The sequence below is a fragment of the Somniosus microcephalus genome, chromosome 7 (genome assembly GCF_052327205.1).
Source record: "Somniosus microcephalus isolate GS21.2 chromosome 7, FLI_Smic_1.0, whole genome shotgun sequence".
In the NCBI taxonomy this organism is placed as follows: domain Eukaryota; kingdom Metazoa; phylum Chordata; class Chondrichthyes; order Squaliformes; family Somniosidae; genus Somniosus; species Somniosus microcephalus.
In genome coordinates, this window is record NC_140993.1 from 254,757,825 (window position 1) to 254,779,861 (window position 22,037).

Sequence of the window (22,037 nt, forward strand, 5' to 3'; positions counted from 1 at the left end):
TACTAAGGGAATCAAGGGATATGGGGATAGTGCAGGAAGGTGGAGTTGAGGTCGAAGATCAGCCATGATCTTATTGAATGGCGGAGCAGGCTCGAAGGGCCAAATGGCCTACTCCTGCTCCTATTTCTTATGTTCTTATATCTTTGGCAGGGTCCGATTGCCAGACTGACCCACCCTCTGGATTGAGGCCAATGTGGAGGGTGGAGGGGGAGGGGGGGGGGGTAGAGGAGATGAGCAAATTACCAAATTAAAATGCTTCCTAAATTCATTGATGTACTACTGCTGTGCGCAAATTGGCTGCTGCGTTTTCTACATTACAACAGTGACTACACTTCAAAAGTACTTCATTGGCTGTAAAACGCTTTGGGACGTCCTGAGGTTGTGAAAGGCGCTATATAAATGAAAGTCTTTCTTTTTACTCATATTCCACTCTGTCAATCTGGTAGCCCACTTCAGTGGATTGTGTGTTTGAACATCTTAGTTAGATGTATGAAGGATTAAATTATGATAGGATATCGCCAGTTCAGAAGACTAAAATGATCTTGTTTCAATTATTTTTGACAAGTGGGGGAAATATTTAAATGTCAATTGCAGTCAATAACATTTAAAAAAAACATAGCAATTTTAACATCTGAAGTATTTAAGCACGTTTAATAATTTGTGGCAAGTTTATTTTCCCTCGACACCTTGGGTGACATTTTAGTTTTCATAGTTGTTTTTTAAAATAGTTCTTAGACATTATGGTCTGTTGCACAGCAGGATGGGATTTGATGGGTGGTCTCGGAAGCTGTGGGTGCACAGATGACAGCTTTTACATGAATATCCTAAACTGCACCCATGGGAGCCTTGGGCTTCGACTGTTTAAAGCTGCCCCAGCAAAGGTGGTATTCAATGGAGGGTATTCAAGGACTCCACAGACCACACACACGGCACAGCTTCAGAAGCTGAGTTATTCTGAAAGTTATTCTTAAGGATTGGATATGTTTTTCTAAATACTTCAGTTGATGTTCTTTGCAGACTTAGATAGTCACCAATTTGTACATGAGCATTTGAAGTGTATAGCAGCCAAACCGGCTTGTTATTACAGTCAGGTCACAAAAATAGCAAATAACCAGGACCACAGCTTTAAAATATCATTCTGATAATATGCACTTGATTGGTAGAAAATGTGTATTATTGCAGTCTTGCAACAGCCTGATTAACGTAACAGATTAGCTCTTCTCTCGATCTTTGGGGCTTCCAGTCTTTTACCTGTACCTGACACAATTGTGTTTCTTTTTAAAGTGTTTTGTACTCATCATGGTGAAGGGAATAATTTTTATTTCAGGGAGCCTGTGTCAGTTTCAAGCACTCTCAAGATAGGCGCAGCACAGTTAGATGCAGAGGAAAGCTCTGCTTCATCCCAACAATGTGCATCAACCCTAACCTCAGACGAACTTCACTTATTTTGCACTGTGTTTGGGAATTGATCAATGTTGATTTGAACCAGTAGAGACCTAACTCATTACTCCAACCAAACCCTGAGATCAGTTCTACTGATCCTTGCCAGGTTGCGAGACAGAGCACCCTGTGACAACTGAGTGCTTCACTCTGGAGGCAGGGAGTAGATGAAACAAGTACATACATTTAATACGGTCATATGATACATTTAATCAACAGTGATGTAGTGCATTGATGACAGTGGTGAAATTTGGCACAGATTACATAAAATGGATAATTTTAGCATAATTAAATAAAGATACATCTTACATTTGTAAAGATCCTTTAACCTGGAAACCATTCCAAGGTGCTTCACAGCTAGATGCAAGGAAAATGGATGCTATGCCAGGAAGGGCGAGGTTTACTGAAATCTTGGTCAAAGACATGTAGTTTGAGAAGGTTTTTAAAAGGAGGAAAGAGAGGTGGAGAGGTTTGGGGAGGCAATTCCAGAAAGTAAGACTTTGGTGGCTGGTAGCTCTGCCACCAATAATGTGGTAAAGGATGGGGGGGGATGCACAAAGATTGGAGTCAGAGGAATGGAGAGTGTTCGAGTATGGGTATAGGGTTTGAGGAGATTGCAGAGCTAGGTTGGGGTGAGGTCATGGCGTGATGTAAATATAGGCGAGGAATTTAAATTGAATGCACTGGGAGTCGGAGAGTGAATGTAGGTCAGTGAGGTCAGCGGTGATGGGTGAGTAAGACATAGGCTGCGATTTTTCCGGCGCGCAGAGGGCAGGTTTGGAGGCGGGTCAGAGGTTAAGTTCGATTTGCTTGACGGCGGGTTCCGATCCCGCCGTCAACTCGCCTCCAAACAGCTTTCCCAAGCGTTGGGTCCCCGATTTGCGAATGGACTCGACACCTAGCGGTGGGAAATGGATTAAAGGTAATTACCTGCCTATTAACAGGTACTTGCCAGTAGTTTTCAGCCTGTTTTGGGATTTTCCCACTTCTGGGTCGGGTTTCCCAACGTCCGGACACCACGCCAGGTAAGTGTGGCGTGTTGTGAGTCTGGTGTAATGTTTGTGGAATGATGACAGCTGCAGAAGTGGTGTGAAGGATCCAATGTTGCACATGGTGAGTTTCAAAGCAAAGAAAATGTTGGTTACTGCATTTTTTAAACATTTACATATTTCTTTAGCTTACCAGTTCTTAAATCCAACTATATGTCCAGTGCCACCTCACTGGGAGAACCTCTCTCACCAGTGACAGATTGCTTCTGTCACCTCACCTGCAGCTGCCATCTATTCCAGCATATGGAGGGAGTCATTGGAGAGCCTGGATGCAAGGGTTCACCTTTGTGCACTAATTGTCAGTTTTCAGCATCTCAATGCTGTCAAACACTGAGAAATCAACTGTCAAAATAAAATTGTGCATGGTCCCTTTAAGGAAACCGGCAGATGATGCGTCATCAAATGACGTCATCAGACCCGCTTCCTGTTAATTGGCCGGCAAACCTGCGGGGCGGGCTTAACAAGGTCAATCAAGGGAAAATCACGTCTGTGGAGCGGATGCAGCTAGGGGCGGGACTGGAAGCCAGAAACCAGCTGTCCCGCACCCAACCCGACACCGCTGACAAAATTGCGGCCATAGTGTAGGCCTAGATTTGTGTGGCAGTGTTTTGGCTAAGTTGGAGTTTATGGATGGTGGATGATTGGAGATTAATAGAGAGGGCACTGAACCAATCAAGTTTGGTGGTCATGAAAGCATGCACAAGGGCTTCAACAGCAAAGTGAGGTTCCAATCTTTGGTCCTCATTCAAAACATACCTTTTTTGTAATTAAAGGTCACAACTATAATTAACAAAAATAAATTATCAATTGAACAGTGTAATGTTGATTTTTATTTCAGTCATGAGGAAGACCTGAAAAACTGTGACCATTTACAGTAATATGCTTTGTTGTGGAAATCCAGCACAATTTAGGATAACGATGGCAGTTAAATTAATGAAAATTTACAAAAAGTTTTTTTTATTACTAGGAAAATATTCAGCCCCCAATTATATTGAATAATTCTGACACACTCAGAGATACACATATTTATATTTTAGAACTGCCACTCTGAAACTGAATTTCTTCAGTCCCACTCAGCAATATAAAGGCATGTTCAGCCATTATTTGAAATGGTTTACTAATTCAGGATGGAGACATTTAAAATACATTTCAGCTTCATAAAATCTATAATAAGTTTCATTACCATACTCTGAGGAAGTTCATGTATCACATTATGGATAAGATTGACTGCACTGCTGGGACACATAATGCTGAGCATTAAATCACGGGCCAATGAGATCATATAATCACATTTCTTATTCTCACAGAATGTATAATGTAAACTATTTTAAAGTATTTAACCTTGAAAGCTTTGTGATAGATTAGTTAGAGTAGCTTTTTTCTCCCAAAAAATATAAAGGTAGTACTTTACAAAGATGACTGAAAATCTCTGCCTTGCATTAGCATTTTGAATTTCAAAATAGCTTTCTTTATTTCAATACTTCAATCAGATACACAAACTCCAGCAAGCTGTTAGGCATTGCACAGCTCTGAAAAAAATGTATTGCTTTAAAAAAGATGCTCCCCACCTTCTCTAGAAACTAGTAACTCAACGTGCTCAGGCTGATGTACAATTTCACAGAAACTGGCAACATTCTGGTATGTTGCATGAGTGGCCATTCTTCATGAGTGAGCCCAGACTCTAGGCATTTTACCATGGGACACGTCAATGACAAGCCCGATCTTGACCCCACCAATCATCCACATGCTTCGATATCCTCGCAGTAGGTTGTTCAATAGTGATCTGAAGTGCAACAGGGATACAATGCTTTCTGATACTGCTACTATCACTGTAGCCAGCTAGTGCTTGATGGTTATGCACTAAAATAGCATAGAATGTATGGCGCAGAAACAGGCCATTCGGCCCAACTGGCCCATGCCGGTGTTTATGCTCCACATGAGCCTCCTCCCACCCCTCTTCATCTAACCCTATCAGCATAACCTTCTATTCCTTGTTTATCTAGCTTCCCCTTAAACGCATCTATGCTATTCAGCTCAACTATTCCTTGTGGTAGCGAGTTCCACAGTCTAACCACTCTCTGGGTAAAGAGGTTTCTCCTGAATTCCCTGTTGGATTTATTGGTGACTATCTTATATTTATGGCCCCTAGTTTTGTTCTGCCCCACAAGTGGAAACATCTTCTCTGCACCTATCGAATGTCCCAGAGGATTAATAAACCATTTCAAATAATGTCCAACCATGTCTGTGTATTGCAGAACAACACTGCAAGTTAGAAGAAATCCAGTTTTACAGTGGTGATTACAAAAATTACATATTAATGTAGACACATATTTAAGCATAAAATGTAGCTTGGAATACAATAACTCAGATGTAATATAATCAGTTAATGCTTAATGCCTTTATATAAGTTTACGGAACAGATTCAATCATCCAGTTTTAAACCAAGAAAACTGCAGCTTATCGCCAAATGAATAAACATCCACTTTGTCAACTAAAATGGATTCTCCATAGGTAACGAGCGTAACTAGCTACACGATGTTACCATGCATGGCAGAAATATGAAACAAGGGAGTTCCTCTGATGGTGAAGCACGGTCATTTACAAACTGAAGTTTTCAATAAACAGGCAGTACATAAATCAGATCACATGACAAAGGATTACACACCTGAGTAAACTATTTAAATTATGAAAAGTGAACTGACATGGCAGTCGCAATCAGAAAGTAATAAAGAAGGAAGAGTGGGAAGTCATAGCAGTAAAGCTTATTTAGGAAAACAATTGGTGAGAATATTTAGGTCAGGAACCTACAAGGGGCAGTGGGGGGATTTGGAAGGATCAAGAAAGTATTTTTGAGGACACCATGGGAAGTAAGACCAAGGCAGGAAATCTGCCACAGCGCAGGAAGAGGTAGAAATAAACTATCCCAAGAAAGCAATGATGGAAGGTAGTGGCTGTAGAAGCTCCTGAGGAGGGAATCTGATTAGAGAAGCTTTGAGAGGCAGATACCTGGGCCGTAAAATTCAGCTCCTTTGCGCCTGCTGTTAGCGCCTCCGGGAGGCACAAGGGCTTATCGCCCGGCAGAGGCGCTAATACGCCTCCCCTTAGCGCCCTGCCGCGACCCCTTACCGCCCTGCGGCAGAAATTCGGCTGTGCCCCGCGAGGCTGACATGGGCGGTGTCAGCGCCAGCCTCGCGGGTCGTGAACCAGGCCAACCTCCGCTCGCAGGGCGGTAATTAAAGGGAGGTGTGGCCGCGACCGGCGTCGCCATTTTATTTATTTTTGGTCGGCCCTTGCCGTGGACTGTGGCCGCCATCGCGCAGCCAGCACCGCGTCTCAGTGCCGGGCTGCAGCCACGGCACCACGCCGCCCTGGTGGGCTAGTGTTGGCCATCGGAGGCCCTGCAGAGCTTGCAGCGTCCCTCCCCTTTAACGGATGGGGAGGGGCGTTGAAATGCATCAGCGCTACGCGGAGCGGCTGTGTAGCGCTCCGGCGCTACCGTCCCCAAATGGGGCGTTACCCGAATTTCACCCCCCTGGTCTTTGCACCTACAGCTGGGGCTAGAAATAGTTTCATGTTAAAGAGAGGCTACCAGCATTAGGACCTATCGTGTAGATATCAGTATGTAGTATTTTACTGTAGAGATTTAGGGGTCCAGATTTGCCAATGTTTTCACACGTTCTGAGGTACTTGCAGGGAAAATATGGAGGGATAGTTATTGAAGTTAGTGACACGATGGCTGCAATTTCACCTGCCTGGGCGGCTCCAAGGCGGGAGAGGTCAGCGGCGGGAAGCGACCCTGCTGCTTCGTGGATCCCGTCGATAAATCAAATCTTGCCCTAATGGGCCTTGTTAGGCCCGCCCTGCGCGTTTCCTGGCCCTATTAAAGAGTGCGGGTCTGGTGACGTCACCGGATGATGTGATTATTGCCGGTTTATTTAAAGGGGCCATGGCCCCAGTTACTGTCAGTTGCAAATTGATGGCATTCAGTGCTGTCAGTGTTTGAGTCGCTGCACTATGAGCTCGCAGCACCAACAATCAGCACCTCACTTCACAGATGAGTCCCTCCATCATCTTGTGGAGGGAGTGGGAGCACGTAGGGAAGTTCTCTTCCCTGCGGATGGCAGGAAGAGGCTTCCCCAGCAGACAAAGGCAGCGTGGCTGCAGATATCGCAGGAGGTTACGGGGCTGTCAGTGGTAGTTCGCACCTGGTTGCAGTGCTGCAAGAGGTTCAATGATCTAGTAAGATCAGGAAAAGTGAGCATTAAGCCACAATTTCCTTGATGCTGCTGTGCGTCTCATCACATTCGCACCACTCTACATTGCCACCCCTACTCCTACACAACGCTACACAGCTCAACATCCTTTGTACCTTCATCCATCCCTCTAAATCTATCTACATTATCAGGTCGCCATCTTACCATGCAGCTCTCACACTGAGCCTCATCGTTATGCAATGACAGCAACTAACAACACAAAAGGAGGAAACTTGGTATTGCCAACCCACTCATCAAATTTTCAGTGTAAAGCTCTATACCATTCCGCTCCTTACACTCATACCATCACTCTCACTGAACCTTCTCTTCTTTCCCTGCTTGCAGGAAAAGATAGCCCACAATAAGAGGGAGAGGGAGAGAACAGGAGGAGGGCCTCCACAAACCATGTCTTATCTGAGGAGTGCAGAGGATGCAGCACTGGAGATTGTTGGAGTGGACGTTCCTGAAGTGGGGGACGGAGAGAGGGGCTCAGTAGAAGAAGCTGGTGACAGAATGAATTTCCATACAATTGCACACCTTTCATCATTGCCTCACATGGGGTGTGATGTCAAGACATGATGAATGCTCATCATGTGGACAATGGTATGTGTCTGCAGTAGACATCCTGTATATCGAACTGATGTCTTCACTCTCCCATAGGTCCATCAAGAGCCCCTCCCCCCCACCCCCCGCAATGTCCAGGAGCAACAGCAAGAAGACTCCTCAGAGGAGCCTCCTGCCTCTGAGGGCGCAGCATCACCTCAAACATTGCAGCCCAGCACCAGCGCAGAGTCGCACACCTCGGTGGGTATGTCGCGAGATAGAGTAGTGTTGTCACCTGGTGTCTCACAGATCACAACTGAGCAGCAGCAGGTGGTGGGGACATTGACAGTAGTGGAGACTCCTCATTGGAGGGCGCAGGAGTCTCCGAGCTCTGCTCAGCTGCATGCAGATGCTGAGTCTTGGGGGCCATCCAGGAAGAGGGCGATCCTGGAGCTACAGGAACAAGTGCAGGAGGCTCTGACTGGTTTTGCGACCGCGGTGATTGTGGGTGTGTAGAGAATGGAGGAGTCCATCTACAGCATGAGCAACACTGTGGCGCACTCACTGGCAACTATAGCTTCCTCCATGGGTAGGATGGCCACCTGCATGGAGGAGACACGGCGCCAGTCGCATGAAAACATGGTTTCTCTGCAAAATAGGTGCTCATCTATGGAGGAGAGATGGGCATCTATGGAGGATAGAAACCAGGCTCATAGACATCTCCAGCTACTTGACAGCAGGGAAGTGCGGGTGGCCCATGAGAGGGATGATGTTGGGAGAGGACATGGAAGTGGGGGCTCCGCTCCAAGCGCTCTGACTTCCATCCCCTTGCCAACCCCTCGGTCAAAGCCCCAGATGCCTCCCCGGACAGTGATGGCTGAGTCTGCGCATGCACAGTCGCAGGAGGAGCAGACTTTGGCGGAGCCATCACAGGCCCTAAAACCCAGAGGACGACCGCTAAAGGCATCTAAGCAGGCGCAGCACAGAGATGAGGAGGCTGCCTCTACCTCTGCTGAAGCTGCAGGGGTAGCACGACGTAGAAGCACCCAGAAAAGAAAGACCCACACAAAGGGGTAGATTTTCCCGAACCTGTTGGGAAGAAAGCGGGACTTCCCCTTTCGGGTTTTTGACCCACCTACTTCGACGTCCAGCCAATCCGCACGATTTTCCCTTGATTGACCTTGTTGAGCCTGCCCGGCGGGCTCAGCAGGCCAAGGGCAGCACGGTGGCACAGTGGTTAGCACTGTTGCCTCACAGCGCCAGAGACCCGGGTTCGAATCCGGCCTCGGGCGACTGTCTGTGTGGAGTTTGCACATTCTCCCCGTGTTTGCGTGGGTTTTCTCCGGGTGCTCCGGTTTCCTCCCACAGTCCAAAGATGTGCAGGGTAGGTTGTTTGGCTATGATAAATTGACCCTTAGTGTTAGGGGGATTAAATACGTGGGGTTACAGGGATAGGGTGGGAAATGTGTTGGTGTAGGGGTTACGGGGATCGGGTGGGATATGTGTCGGTGCAGGCTCGATGGGCCGAAGTGGCCTCTATCTGCACTGTGGGGTTTCTGTGATTCTGTGATTAAGGGCCACCCGTCAACAGGTGATGTCACAGACTGCAATTTCATCTGTCAAGAGTATTTGACAGATGAAATATCAGTGTCTCACAGCTGTTTGAAGCTGTGAAACACTGACAGCCCAAGTTCTAACATGAGTCCTTCTGCAGAGACTCAGTTAGAACTCTTACCGGCACTCAAAGCTGAAGGCTGTCACTTTTGACAGATCGCAGCCATTCAGCTTTAAGTTCCGGGTGAGTGATGGACTCCCGACGGCTACAGGAAGAAAGGCTGTGAAGGTAAGTACAGGTAAGTAAAACTTCTTTACACACTTTAGACACACCAAACACACTTACCTTTGCACTCATGCACCCATCACTCACCTGAACACTGACATCGCGACCCCTTCAACCCGACGGCCCGCCTGCTCTAACCTGGCGTGGTTTGGAGCCGTTGGGAAACCCACACGAAACCCCTCAAAATAGGGATTAGGCTAAAAACTGCCTGTTAACTACCCGTTAACAGGCAGTTACAGGTAATTGCCACTAATCCCTTCCCGCCTGGTTTCGGCGGGTCCCAGTGTGGGGCGGGTACCCGCTGTTAAGTCTGTGTGTTCTAGTTATTGTTAATAAGAATCACTGCACACAGACCACAAGAGTAAATTCAACAGGTCTTTACTAGTCGGAGGTCAGGCTGAACTGCCCAATAAATCATTACACAGCACTTATATACCGGTGTGGTCACCACCGGTATTACAGTATACAGCAGCCAAGATAAAGTAGTGCATCTCTTAAAATAGTTCTCTTCAAGGTGGAACGGTTACATACACCACAATCCTCCCTTTTTAGCTTAACAGTATATATTCCCCATTAAACATAACATAATAACATATATACACAACTTCATGTAAAAACAGTTCACAGATTCAGTCTCTGAGGAGGCCTCCTGATCTGAGACGGATAACGCCTTTCAGGGGTCTCTGGTTCTCGTTGCTGGGGTGACTCATCTAGTTGATCCCCTATGGATAGGACATCATTATCAGGTATATTCACTTCTGAGGTAGATGCTTCAGGTTCACTAACTTCCTCCACGGTTGTCTCCGTCGTAACCATGGGCTCGACCCTTGTTCTCGATCCCACCAGTTGGTCAGCATGACGTCGCATTACATTTTCACCAACATCTACCGTGTACATCAGGGGTCCTTGTCTGGCCCGAATTGTTCCAGATTGCCATTTCTCGTTTTTATAGTCCCTGGCTAACACCGGTTGTCCTATTTCAAAACTCCGAGTGGGATTGTTATTGATATGCTGGAACTGTTTGTTTTCGACTTCCCTCCGCACATTTGGTTTTAACAAGTCCAACCTGGACCGCAACCTCCTGTTATAGAACATCATGGCAGGACTTTGGTTTGTTGTTGCATGGGTGGCGTTTCGATATGCCAGTAGGAAATTGTCCACCTTGTGTTGCAGTGGAATCTGATCTTCGCTCATGGCCTTTATTGCCTTTTTGAATGTCTGTACAAACCTCTCGGCCAGCCCATTCGTAGCTGGATGATATGGGGCAGAGGTATAATGTTTCACCCCATTCTTCTTCAGGAATTTCTGGAATTCCTCTGACACGAACTGTGGTCCGTTGTCTGAACATATTTGCTCTGGCAATCCATTTCTTGCAAATATCGTTCTTAGCACCGCGATCGTCTTCTCCGAGGTAGTGGTAGTCATTTTAATCACTTCTGGCCATTTAGAATGTGCGTCCACCGCAATTAAAAACATGGAATCCATGAATGGACCAGCAAAGTCAATATGTACACGTTGCCATGGGGTTGAAGGCCATTCCCATGGATGCAGCGGTGCAATTGGAGGTGCATTTTGGACTTTTTGGCACCCTGAGCAGCTTTTCGTCAGATCCTCTATCTGTTGGTCGATACCCGGCCACCACACATAAGCCCTAGCAAGGCTTTTCATCTTAACTCCCCCCAGATGACCTTCATGTAGTTCTTTTAGAACTCTCTCTCTTAACTTAGGAGGGATAATCACCCTTGTTCCATACATCAATGTTCCCTGACAGATGGACAGCTGTTCTCGTCTTGCTGAGAATGCCGGTAACAGTGGATCACCATGGGCTGGCCATCCCTTTACTGTCAATTCGTAGACCCGGGACAGTGTCGGGTCATTCCTAGTCTCCCTTTCAATATTTGCATTGGTGACAGGTAAACATTCGATGATGGTCGAGTGAAATAACTCCACCGGGTCAACCGTCGGTGCCTCCTCCTCAGTAGGTAGTGGCAGGCACGACAGCCCATCAGCATTACCATGCTGCTTTGTACCTTTGAATTCTATCTGATATTGATGTGCCCCTAGGAAAAGGGACCATCTCTGGAGCCTCTGTGCTGTCATCACCGAAACACCCTTCTTAGGGTTAAAAATGGATACCAACGGCTGGTGGTCTGTCAGCAGTGTAAACTTCTGGCCCTGCAGGTAATGATTAAACTTCTTTACTCCCCACACAAGGCTGAGAGCCTCCCTATCTATCTGAGCATAGTTGCGCTCAGTGGAGGTCAATGATCTGGATGCAAATGCGACTGGCCTTTCCAAGCCATTTGGCAACTTGTGTGAGAGTACTGCTCCAATGCCATAAGGAGAAGCATCACAAGCTAAACGAATAGGTAGCGTTGGGTTGAAGTGAGCCAACACTTCCTCTGAGGTGATCAATGCCTTGCTTTTGCGAAAGGCCTGCTTACAGTCCTCGCTCCACTTCCATGGTACTTCTTTCTGCAAAAGAGCGTTCAGCGGGTGCAGCACCGTGGATAGATTTGGCAGAAACTTATGGTAATAGTTAATCAACCCTAGGAACGACCTCAACTGGGATACATTTTCCGGAGCGGGAGCCTTCACAACAGCTTCGATCTTGTCAGGTGACTTGTGCAGCCCCTCCTGGTCAATGACATGACCACAGTACGAGATCCGTTTCTGAAAGAACTCACATTTCTGGCGATTAACTCGAAGTCCATATTCCTTCAATCTGGTGAGCACCAGTTTCAAATTTGCAAGGTGTTCCTCATCGTCATCTCCTGTAATCAGGATATCGTCCAAGTAACATTGAGTGCTTGGAATTCCCTGTAATACCTGCTCCATGGCCCTCTGCCAAATTGCTGGAGCCGAAGCCACTCCAAAAACCAGTCTATTATATCGATACAAGCCTCTGTGCGTGTTGATTGTGAGATACTGGCGCGACTCTTCCTCAACTTCCATCTGTAAGTACGCTTGCACCAGGTCTATCTTGGTGAAGTGTTTCCCGCCAGACAATGAAGCAAAGATATCCTCAATCCGCGGAAGCGGATATTGCACCGTGTGAAGCACCGGATTAATGGTGATCTTGAAGTCTCCACAGATGCGGACCTTCCCCGGTTCCCCTGGCTTGTTACTCGATGAACGCTTCATGACGGGAACAATGGGCGTGGCCCACTCACTCCAGTCCACCTTAGACAGTACTCCTGAACATTCTAGCCCTTCCAGCTCAGCTTCCACAGCAGGTCGTATCGCATAAGGTACCGGTCTGGCTTTGAAAAATTTTGGGTTTGCATGTTCCGCAATCTTGATTTTTGCCGTAATTCCTCTCAGTGTTCCCAGTCCCTGTTGGAACACCTCTTTAACCTCATCCAATATTCTGGACAATCGTTCAGGTTTGACATCTTTTTTTCCGGAATCTACCGTTATTGCTTTTAGGGAGTGCCAGTCCATATTTATTTTCCTGATCCACTCCCGTCCCAGAAGTGGTGGACCTCCCTCAGGTAGTACATATAAGTCCATTCCTTGGTGTTCTTTGCCCTTGTGTACCACCTTGACTTTTATCTTTCTGATGGGGTACACTCTTTGCCCCGTGTATGTCTGCAATACTATCTCCGTATCCCGTAGGGGAATATGTGTGAATAACCTTTTGTAATCTTGCTTATTCATGACCGTCAACGCCGATCCGGTGTCCAATTCCATCTTCACTTGGACTCCTGCTATCTGAAGTGTGACCCAGATAGTTTGTAGGTCAGCTTCCTTACTCACATTGTGAATTCTCAGACTACCCAGTTCCTTGCTGTTGGAGTCTGAATCCGAATTCTGTTCATCCGAACTCTTCTCAGCCACCTTATGTACCTTTCTGCACTTTTCCTGCGGTGACTTTTTGTTGCTGGTCTTCTTTCCTGACCGGCATACTTTAGCTATGTGACCAAGCTTGCCACATTTTCTACATTCCTGATTTTTAAACCAGCATTGGTTCTGATCGTGTGTTGTCTTTCCACAACGATAACATTTCGCTGTACCCAAAGCCATTTGATCTACGCTGAGTACCGCTGCCTTCAGCTGCATTTCCGCAGTGCCTCTCGCTGCGGCTTCGTGCGATGCTGCAATAGTGACAGCCTTATCAAGTGTAAGATCATTCTCTTCAAGCAGCCGCTTTTGTGTTCCTTCTTTCGACAATCCACACACAAATTTGTCTCTCAGTGCCTCTGTCAGTCTTTCCCCAAACTGACAGTATTTCGCTAGCTTACGCAGTTCAATTAAATACTCCGCGTTGCTTTCCTCTTTCAGTTGCGTTCTCGCATAAAATTTAAATCGTTCCGCTAACATCAGCGGTGTGGGGTTCAAATGATTTCTCAGGACAGCAACAATATTAGCGAAAGCCTGATCCGCCGGTTTAGCTGGTGATAGAAGATGCTTCAATAGCCCGTATGTCTTCGCACCCATTGAGTTTAGTAAGGTTAGTGCTTTATCTTCATCTGATATTTTATTTGCCTTACAATAAATCTCTATGCGTTCTACATACGTGGCCCAATCTTCAACATCGGGATCGAAATCGTTGATGTTACCACACTTAGGCATCCTCGCAATCTTCTTGAGAAACAAAAAGAAATTTTTATTTTATTTTTTTTCAAAATGGCGGTTTCCCGCGCTTGTCTTCTTCCCCCGCCTACGAAAATGGCGGCTTCCCGCATTTGCCTTTCTCCCCCGCTGGCTGTAATGGCGATTGCCGTATTGCTGCGTTCGCCCTCCCCAGCGGTTCTCAAATCGTGCCTCCCAGCCCCTCTTGCAGTCCGGTCCTTTCCCCCGGCTGCGGCTGAGTTCTCCGCGTTTTTTTTAAAAATTTTATCCCGCGCCTCGCGGCCTCGGTAGCTGCCCGGCCTTTTTCCCCGGTCGCGGTCGAGCTCTCTCTCGACGCTGTTGCGTCTCCCAGCCCGCTTGCAGCCCGGTCTTTTACACCGGCTGCGTTTGCATTCACCGCGGCTCCCGTGCCTTACGCTGCCCCAGTCTCAGCGCCTCTGGCCCCGACTTCTGTCCGGCTCTTTTCCCCGGCCGTGGTCGAGTTCTCCGCCCTTATATCCTCCGTTTTTTTTCTCCCCTACTTCACAGCCAACGTGGCCGACTTGCTGCTCGTCGCTGATCGGCTTACCCACCACCGTGATAGAAGGGATGATCACTGCCTGTTGCTGATGGAAGGCTTCGTGTCAGGATTCTTCCTTGCTCTTCAGACCCGAGTCTTTTCTCAGCAGGATGATGAGGGCGGATGCCTCTTCTCGACGCCCGTTAAACTGCCTTGGATATATCTCTGCCGCAGGGTAAGATCGTCATCGTCGCCACTGTTAAGTCTGTGTGTTCTAGTTATTGTTAATAAGAATCACTGCACACAGACCACAAGAGTAAATTCAACAGGTCTTTACTAGTCGGAGGTCAGGCTGAACTGCCCAATAAATCATTACACAGCACTTATATACCGGTGTGGTCACCACCGGTATTACAGTATACAGCAGCCAAGATAAAGTAGTGCATCTCTTAAAATAGTTCTCTTCAAGGTGGAACGGTTACATACACCACACCCGCCGTCCCTGAAACTTACGTGGGGCGGAGTTTTGGGCGGGATGGTGTCGGGACCCCCAAATTCGGGATTTCCCCCCCCCCCTCCCCACACGCCTGAAAACCCGCCCGACGGCTGGGGGAAAATCGGGGCCAAATAGTCACAAGGGTAGACACTTGGGTGTGTCTTTCTTTATCAATGTCATGTTAGTATTCTATCAAGTGCTGTTAATAAATCATCTAACTGTCACACTTGGAGGTCGTTGGCAAATTGATGTGATGAAATGGAAGTGGCAGAGTGAATGGTCAGGGCTCATTTCACGCCCAGCAATGGTGGTGAGAGTTAAAACAAGGGCCGAATCATTGTTTGACTGCTGCATGGTGTTGGTGGTGGGTGATGCAAACCTGCGTACTGGGTGGCAGCTACATGAGCTGCATCAAGTTATTGAAATCTGCCATTGTTAAGGGTATCCCTGGTATGACGGGCAGCAACGTGCTCGTGTACTGGTCGCAAGGGACCGCTGGCTTGTCCAGGTGTTCCTCATTCTCATAACCAAGCTCATGGTGAGCCTTCTCGTCCTCATCCTCCGATGAGGCTCTGCACTCAGCGGCGTCTTCCTCATCCAGTACTAATCCTTGCTGCTGCGCTATGTTGTGCAGGGCGCAGCAGACCATGACTATTCGCCAGACCCTAGCTGATGCGTACTGAAGGGCTCCTCTAGATCTGTCGAGGCATCTGAAGTGCATTTTGAGCAAGCCTATTATCTGCTCGATGACACTACTCGTGGAGATGTGGCTTTGATTATAACGTCCCTCAGGCTCATTTGCTGGCCTCCTCAAAGGTGTCATGAGCGAAATCTTCAGGGGGTAGCCCTTGTCTCCAAGCAGCCAGCCGCCAAGACTGTTTGGCGGTGCGAAGAGCTGAGGGAGGGTGGACTGGTGCAGGATGTACGAGTCATGGCAGCTGCCAGGAAACTTGGCGCACACATGGATGATAATCTTCCTATGGTTGCAAACCAGCTGAATGTTGAGGGAGTGGAAGCCCTTGTGGTTAACAAATGCTCCTGGGTGATGATGGGGTGTCCTGATGGCCACATTTGTGTAGTCGCTGACTCCCAGCACCTGTGGGAAGCCAGCTGGAGCGGCAAAGCCAAGCGTACGTTCATTGACAGTGGCTTCATCAGTGGCAAAATTAATATAATTTGTGGTCTTCTTAAAGAGGGTATCGGTTACCTGTGCGATGCATCTGTGTGTGGCCGACTGTGAGATGCCGCAAATGTCTGCTGCAGATCCCTGGAAGGAGCCTGAGGTGAAGAAGTTGAGGGCAAGGGTGAGTTTGACAGCCACTGGTAAGGCGTGTCCACCCACTCCTCTGGGCTGCAGGTCTTGCTCCAGCAAAGCGCAAATGTCGGCGATGACCTGGCGCGATAGCCTGAGCCTCCTTTGGCACTGCTGCTCTATCATGTTGAGGAAGCTCATCCTCTGCCTGTAGACTCTGTGTTGGGGGGTGTGGCCTCCGGCGCAGTGCAGCCCTGCGCTGATGCCCTCTGCCCTGTGCAGCATCAGGTGGTTGAGGGGAAGGTTGGCGCTCTTGTTGTTGCTGCTGGTGTGGCTGGTTCTGCGGCTGATCGTCATCAGATTCAGAGGACCAAGGTGAGAGAGCATAAATTGTGCCCATTCTGATGATTCATACGGCAGCTGAAGTTCAACCAATCTATCAAGGGTTAGATATGATGTTGCAAGGAGGTGACAATGAACAGAGAGTTTACTGCAAACACTTCCCAAATGCATAAAGCTTAAAAATCTGTTCCAAATACTCAAGCCTGAAGCTTCTGAGAGTGGAAAATGACCAGCTGTAAAATGGCAGGTTTTAAACCACTTTTGCAGCTATTGAAAGAAATGGAGAGTTGTTCAGAACCCGACATACTTACCTGGCGTGATCCCCGAGCAACGGGATCCTCGTGGAAAACTTGGGAAAATACTTCGTACCTGCTAAAATGGGGGGTAAATTGGTTTAAACACCCTCTCAACGAGCACAATTGAATGACCCGCCACTTAGTGCCGTGTCTGCAAAGCGCAGGCAGAACCGGCACTAGAGAAACTCGCAAGGAGGCGGGTTTAGAGTGGGATACCGCCCCCGTCAATCATTTGGATTTTGACAGCGGGCCCGCCTCCGAACCCGCCCTCTGAGCGCCGGCAAAATTCAGCCCTGGGTGTCAGGAATGCCATTGAATTCCTGGCAACCAGCTTTCCCAAGGAGGTGGGCAGGGGGGTATTTTAACATTTAAAAGATACCTTGAAGTAATAGGCTGCCTGGGCCCTCAGCGCTGGAATTCCCTCCCTAAACCTCTCCACCTCTTTCTCCTCCTTTAAGACATTCCTTAAAACCTACCTCTTTGACCAAAAAGCTTTTGATGTCTTACTGTAAAAGAGCTGATTTATTTTACTTGGCTTCTAAAATTAAAAATAATGATATTACTGAAAGAGTGCTGCTGTCCACACGCTTATTGATGAAAAGTAAAGAAAATTGTCTCACAATATTACTGCATAGGAAATTATAAGGTTTAACCTCTGATTGGTGAAGTTTACGTATGAATGATGAAAGCATGCGGACTACATTCCTTTAAAGTACACAAGTTAACACCTATGTAAAATTGGCCCACACAGGGATGTAGCTTGAGTGCATTTATCATTTGCATGTGAACTTTGCCAATCAGAAAGTTTACCCTTGTGCCTGAGCAAGGATTATGATGGCATTCAGTATTTGAATCCACATTTACAAAAGTAAGCAGAAATCATATATGCTGGAGCATTAACTGACACAGTGGGTTGTCCTTCTACCTGTGGGACGGACGATTTGAATACACGCTAGATTGTATTGAGCTGGCAGAGAGGGAGATATTTGGTCCAAGGATCCTACCTCATCTTTTTTATTATTCGCTTATGGGATGTGGACGTCGCTGGCAAGGCCAGCATTTATTGCCCATCCCGAGTTGCCCTTGGGAAGGTGGTGTTGAGCCGCCTTCTTGAACCGCTGCAGACCGTGTGGTGAAGGTACTCCCACAGTGCTGTTAGGGAGGGAGTTCCAGGACTTTGACCCAGCGACGATGAAGGATCGGCCGATATACTTCCAAGTCAGGATGGTGTGTGACTTGGAGGGAAACTTGGAGGTGGTGGTGTTCCCGTGCGCCTGCTGCCCTTGTCCTTCTAGGTGGAAGAGGTCGCGGGTTTGGGGAGGTGCTGCTGAAGAAGCCTTGGCGAATGGTGGAGGGAGTGAATGTTTAAGGTGGTGGATGGGGTGCCAATAAAACGAGTTGCTTTGTCCTGGATGTTGTCGAGCTTCTTGAGTGTTGTTGCAGCTGCACTCATCCAGGCAAGTGGAGAGTATTCCATCACACTCCTGACTTGTGCCTTGTAGATGGTGGAAAGGCTTTGGGGAGTCAGGAGGTGAGACACTTGTCGCAGAATACCTAGCCTCTGACCTGTTCTTGTTGCCGCTGCTCTGGGTGTTCTAATCTCAATTCTTAATGGCTGCAAGTCTAGAGGACTAAACCATGCACAATGCTGCACTACTTGCACTGCACTGACTAATCTCACTCATAGAGGGCAGGTGCGGAATGTGGAAATGTCGCACTGCTACAAGGACTAGCTGGAGCAGAGTACAGGGAGCTTGATTCTGTGTCTACACATTTTCTTATCCATCAGGGGTAAATTTTAATGGATGGGCAGCACGCGTCCCGATATTTGAAACTCGCGAGATGAAACTTTACTTTGTCTTCTTTTCCTCTGCAACTTTCTCCCAAAAGTGGAAAGACGTTCTTTTTGTCAAGCATTGACATCTCCCACCATGGCCAACACAAAGGTTCTCCAACGGAAAGCAAACACGTATTGTGGCTTCTAAACTCGTACCCACCAACGGGCTTTAAGAACTTACTTAGTAGAATGACCGTATAAACAAGGCTAACATGAATTACAGCTTACATAAGGTCTCAAATTGTAGGAACAGTGCACCATATGCAAGCTTGTTTAACCAAACCTCACTGGCAGCAGTGTTAAAACTACAAAGAAAAGGTTTGCAGCTGGGAAATAACTGAACAGTAGCAACAGCAGCTATCGTATAGTGAAGCCAGATGAGACCACATTGCTTTTTTTCTTTGTAAATTTGAAATAATTTTTAATTATATATACTTATGTCCTTCTGCCGAGGTACATTTTAAAATGACTAGCAGTCGACAGCGTGGTCAACCCACCAGCATGTCTCGAAGTGTACGACTTCCTTTGGTTCAGATGGTTCATTAAATTGTGGGTCGCTGCAATTGCTTTGTGTTAAAGGTTGTTCCCAAATGATTAGGGGTGTCAATATGATCTCTAATATTTTTTAAATCTGCATTTCACATCATTGGATAAATGCAACAATCTCATGTTCCCAGTTGAGAGCCATGTTTTAAAGAAGGGTAGTGAATTGGTACAATAGTGTCATCGCCCTAACTCTGACCAGCATTCCCTTCGAGTGTGGCTCGAAAGCTGCTAATACAGGATCGGTGAATTTACTCTTGCCTAAACACAATGGAGCGAATAACATGGTCCAGGCACAGTTGCGACAGGACTGTTCCTTTTCAGGTGCTGCACGTGTCTGGCTTGAACTGAGCTGGCCTTGTGCGATAATGCAAGATCAGCTCATTAAAATATTAGCCCGGCAATCCCTGCACGCACAACATGATGCGTTGGGAGTACACAAGGACCAGGCGCAGTGAACTGGGAGCAGCCAAAAGGGGCTGCCATTCTCCCTCAAAGCTTTGCAGCCATGGTAAAGGTGGGGAAATGGCAGCAACACACCCCATACACACCTGCACCAGACACTGTTAGAGGAGATTAAAATTGGGATCATTGATATTTCACTGGTATGAGGGAGGCTCAGGAAGTTGATGAGAAATGCTGTTGTATTCACAGGTCATGATGTACGCCTGCGGGAAATGGAGGGAATGCTTTACTTGGCTCGGGTATTGGGCACGTGCAGCTTTGGTTGTCTCACAGATTTCACTGAAAGTGTTGTCGATTAGAGGCCATCTTACTGGTTGAACTCTTGCTGGTGGCCTGATCAAACATAAGGGTTGGCAAGCCCAATGTGCAGGCACAAAAGAGAGAAACTATGGCCAGGTGCAGCACTACAATGGGACTGTTTAATTGGCCGCAATGTTCCTCATAATGCCGATACTGGTAAGCCACAACCCTTAAGAACAGTAGCATAAACGGCGCTCAAAGTACCTTTAACGCCTAGCCTGCAACATTCTGTCAGGCACAAGTTAGGTATTAAAATTTACTAACACTGCAAAATTTGCCACAATATGTTTTAGTAATTTGTCACAGGACAGGTTTAAGTTTCTGGTTTACGAGCGAATGTGTAAATTTGTAAAGCTGCCTTTGTAACTTTACCAGTGCGCTTCAGTTCACAACTAATAGCCAACCTGCCAAATGCAACATTGTCCTGAAACAGTTATTAGCCGGTAACGTCGCAAAGTTAGCATTTATCTACTTTACAAAATAAGTACAAACAACTGCATTTGGCTCTGCATGTGTTTGTCGTCTACCCGCTTAACTACCCCCCCACCCCCGCAACAAAGAGAAGTAGCAATTCTGCATACTGCAGTTACAGCTCTACAGAGTCCTGGTTAGACCACACCTGGAGCACTGTGAGCAGTTCTGGGCACCACACCTTAGGGGGGATATATTGGCCGCGGAGGGACTGCAGCATAGATTTACCAGAATGATAGCCGCACTCCAAGATAATGTTCCCTTATTGGTGTGCGGCCGCGCGGCACTCTGCAGCTCCCGTGCAGCCGGATTACCGGCTTTTAAATGGGAAAAATTTTGAATGGGCAACGTGGCCTCTTAAAGGGGCCGCACCCCCCCAAAAAAAGGGAACATTGCTCCAAGGGTAAAATTACGAGGAGAAATTACACAAGCTAGGGTTGTATTCTCTGGAATTTAGACGGTTAAGGGGTGATCTGATCGTAGTTTTCGAGATATTAAGGGGAACTGAAAGGGTAGATAGAGAGAAACTATTTCTGCTATTTGGGGATTCTTGGACTCGGGTACATAGCCTAAAATTTAGAGCCAGGCCCTCCAGAAGTGAAGTTAGGAAACACTTCGACACACAGAGTGGTAGAAGTTTGGAACTCTTTCCTGCAAATGGCAATTGATGCTAGGTCAATTGTTGAATTTAAATCTCACTGATAGATTTTTGTTAACCAAAGGTATTAAGGGATATGGGGCAAAGACGGGTATATGGAGTTAGGTCACAGATCAGCCATCATCTCACTGAATGGCGGAACAGGCTCGAGGGGCTAAAAGGCCTACTCCTGTTCCTATACTATAGGACGGTAGTTGCATTAGCAAGTTAGCCAGTGGCGAGTTAGCCCCCTATCATGGTGCTATGAGGTAGCATCATCTTGCTACCGAATCCAACACCAGCCTCACACAGGCGTACATCTTTTCCTGAGGTAAAATTAACACTTTTTGAACACAATACAACAGCTGGTGATGAAAACCACTTGGAAGCCATCAGCTTGAGAAACTTTATTTGGACAAAGTAAATCACTAGAATCACATATGGAATGTGTGTACTCTTTATGAACCATCACACTGAATCAGCTAGTGAAAGAAATGATTACGTGTAGAATTAGCATACTTGGCATAAGCAAACCACAATGGACTAGAACAGCTAAGGTTAAAATTGAGGGATCAATAATATTGTATTGGCAGAAATATTCATAGACAAGGTATAGCCCTCCCTCTGCCTAGCTGCAAAAATAACAGTGACAGAATGGAAGCCATTCAGAGAGAGATCTGTCATACTCACCATGCTGCAGTACAATGTTAAGTGCCTACAGAAGGCAGTAAAAATATTTTTTAAATGATATACTTTACTACAAATTGAGGTGTAATAAATAATATTCTAGAACATGATGTAATATTGGCCAGAGATGATTGGCAATTAGAAAAGCATAATGGTTGAAAATGGGAGAGCGTTTAGCAAGTTCTGGGCAATCAGCAACCTACAGGTAGGATGTACATTTTATGCATGAAAAGATTTCCTTAAACTGGCAGAGACGTCCCAGATGGGCAAGAGTAATTAATAAAGTTAGATCGTACAGGGATACAGATACAGGAGGCAACCATTATTTGGTATAGTCTACGGGCTGGATTTTACCAACCTCAGCGGGTCTGTGGCGGGCGACATCGGTGGCGGGTCCCGGCCTCGCTGCTGGCTCCAGCCCGCTGTCCAAAATTATTTTCCCCTGATTGGGCTTCTTAAATCCGCCCAGCGCGTTTGCCGGCCAATTGAAGGAAGCGGGTCTGATGATGTAA

At 46.9% G+C, this 22,037-nt stretch overlaps 1 protein-coding gene across 2 annotated transcripts in view; it reads right to left on the reverse strand.

Annotated features, from left to right (window-relative positions):
* The window catches only part of nfatc1 (nuclear factor of activated T cells 1), a 327,855-nt gene that overhangs the window by 99,341 nt on the left and 206,477 nt on the right, over positions 1–22,037 (reverse strand). The window contains exon 10 of one of the 2 annotated variants that reach the window (XM_085993628.1): positions 2,371–2,516. The exons of the other annotated variant lie outside the window; for it this stretch is intronic. Coding sequence (XP_085849754.1) covers positions 2,371–2,516 — 146 coding nt within the window. The remainder of the gene's footprint in view (positions 1–2,370; positions 2,517–22,037) is intronic. 2 annotated transcript variants of the gene reach the window in all.